The sequence below is a fragment of the Olea europaea genome, unplaced genomic scaffold (genome assembly GCF_002742605.1).
Source record: "Olea europaea var. sylvestris unplaced genomic scaffold, O_europaea_v1 scaffold18935, whole genome shotgun sequence".
NCBI classification, from domain to species: domain Eukaryota; kingdom Viridiplantae; phylum Streptophyta; class Magnoliopsida; order Lamiales; family Oleaceae; genus Olea; species Olea europaea.
The window spans coordinates 1-2,078 of NW_019236738.1; the positions used below are offsets into that span (position 1 = coordinate 1).

Here is a 2,078-nt window from a genome sequence, read left to right on the forward strand (position 1 = left end):
AGATTGTAGTTGGATGCGATGAGACTGCGTCTGGCATTGATGGCAAGAAGCCAATGGAATCAAAGGTGGTTAGGGACCTCAATAAATATTTGGTCGGTCACTTGAGATGGAAGTTGAAAAGAAGACGCAGTAGGAGCCCTGTTCACAAGATACATTATGGTCTTAGTAGTGATTCGGGAACCCAGGCTTTTGATAGATTCTTATCTAATTCATCCTTGCAAGTTGATACAGACAACTGTAAATATGCTGGTGATGCTCTTCACACTTCATCAGTGGCGTCTTCTTTTCCAAACTTGGTTATGTCTAGGTGATCTTTTTCCTTTTTCAGTTCCCAACTCTTTTTGGCCAAAATGAAGGAGCCATTTTACTTGTACATGTTACACTGATGCATTAGTTTGATGCAGTTGTCAGCTATAGATATAGGTTTCTTGACTTATAAATGTTCGTCAATGCGGGGAGATATTTTATTTAAGGAATGATTACTAGAATCTACCAGTGACTGTAAATTAGATGTCTAATTGCCTTGGGTAGTGTTCTTGCAAGTTGTAACCTCAGTTTTGGTGTAGCAGAATTTTGTAGGACATTCTTATTTGATTAACGTCGTTCCAATCTTCTATTGGAATTTACATTTGTAGTCTGTATAATATCTTTTCTAATAAATTTCTGATTTTTGATACCTTGTTATTGGTTTTTTGCTACTTGATATTTCAGTAGTTGAAATAGGTCCTGAATATTCTTGATGTAGAAACTAGATTTAAAAAAAAAAAAAAAAAGCCATTTCCTGTAGTTATTTTTAACAGTGTTGAATGTAATATATGGCATTCAATCATAAATATGTTTGATTCGTATGTATACATTTTTGCTCATTGCAGCGTGTAAGGTTTTGCCTGTCCCGTTGGCAGTCAAATTTGTCACAAGGTTTTGCCTGGTTTGTCTATTGCATGAAATTTCTTTGTTGACTCTAAATTCTCTAATAATTTCACCTTAATCATCTATTTTTAACAACTTGTCTCTAAAATCCCCATTTTCTCTAACAAAGAAGCGTATGTATCTGATATAAAAGATGACGGGATCCTTTCATCGTGGTAAGTAGACTGATAAAATGTCACTTTCATTGCCCACTACCCGATCACTTTTACCCAACGAAAATGATCATGATTCCTTAAATGCTGCTGGATATGATCTCCTTATGTTGGAAATATGTCACCCAAGTCAAAGGGTGGCCATCTTCCGCGAGCTACCCTTGCCACTGTGGAATCCTTAACCATGCCTCTTGTGCGGGTTCCTTCTATTTCTCCTTTTTCCTAGCAAGGGATAGATGGTACTGGACAGTATTAATTACAGAAGAAAAAGAAACTAAAATCTTCCTCTTAATATTGTCTAGATCTATCTCAATCCGTGTACAAAGCACTGGATTTTGTTGCCTTGTGCATAAAATCCTTAAAACTACATCTCTTGTGGCTTTTTTTCTGTGTCCAAAGCAGGAGCAGGAACTTGTTTTCTTAGCAGATTTTCGATGTTCAGGGTGTCAGCAGAGGGTTACTGAGATTGTGTCAAAAATGAATGGTAAGCTTTCTTCTGCACTTGGATGATTCCATTTGATTTTTTAGGTCACTGGGAAAGCCTCGTTTCGTGATTCAGTACCATCTGTCCGCCTCTAGCGGAAACTTTGCACAAATCGATTTAGAACACAGACTGACTGGTTGTAAAACTTCGTCCTCTCCTTTTTTTTTTCTTTTTTCTTTTTTCTTTTTTTTAAAGACGTCAGCATGCACAATTTTTTACAAGGATTTTGATTTGATATTGTATCGAAACACTCCATCACATGTTCCAAAGATTACTAAAGTTCTTCAATTTGTAGGAGAGATTCAATCTGTGGTGGTTAGTGTATTGGAGAAGAAGTTAACGCTGATATGTACATATCCAGCTACTGCTGATAAATTGGATGTCCAACATGTTACTGCTTCGGCGTACACAGGTTCATCAAGCAAAGCCTCCCGCATTGCTCAGCGCCTTTTTCGCTCTTTCTACGGTAGAAAGAGAGCACTAACTTAAAGAAGATCCATGGAATTAGTCAC

The 2,078-nt window shown here is 37.2% G+C and overlaps 1 protein-coding gene across 1 annotated transcript; it reads left to right on the plus strand.

Annotated features, from left to right (window-relative positions):
- Positions 1–1,038: 1,038 nt before the first annotated feature.
- On the plus strand, positions 1,039–2,072 carry LOC111378878. Its single transcript, XM_023002162.1, has 3 exons — positions 1,039–1,275; positions 1,485–1,566; positions 1,862–2,072. The coding sequence occupies exons 1-3, from the start codon at positions 1,201–1,203 to the stop codon at positions 2,053–2,055; spliced, it is 351 nt and encodes a 116-aa protein (XP_022857930.1). The 5' UTR covers positions 1,039–1,200; the 3' UTR covers positions 2,056–2,072.
- Positions 2,073–2,078: the final 6 nt, after the last annotated feature.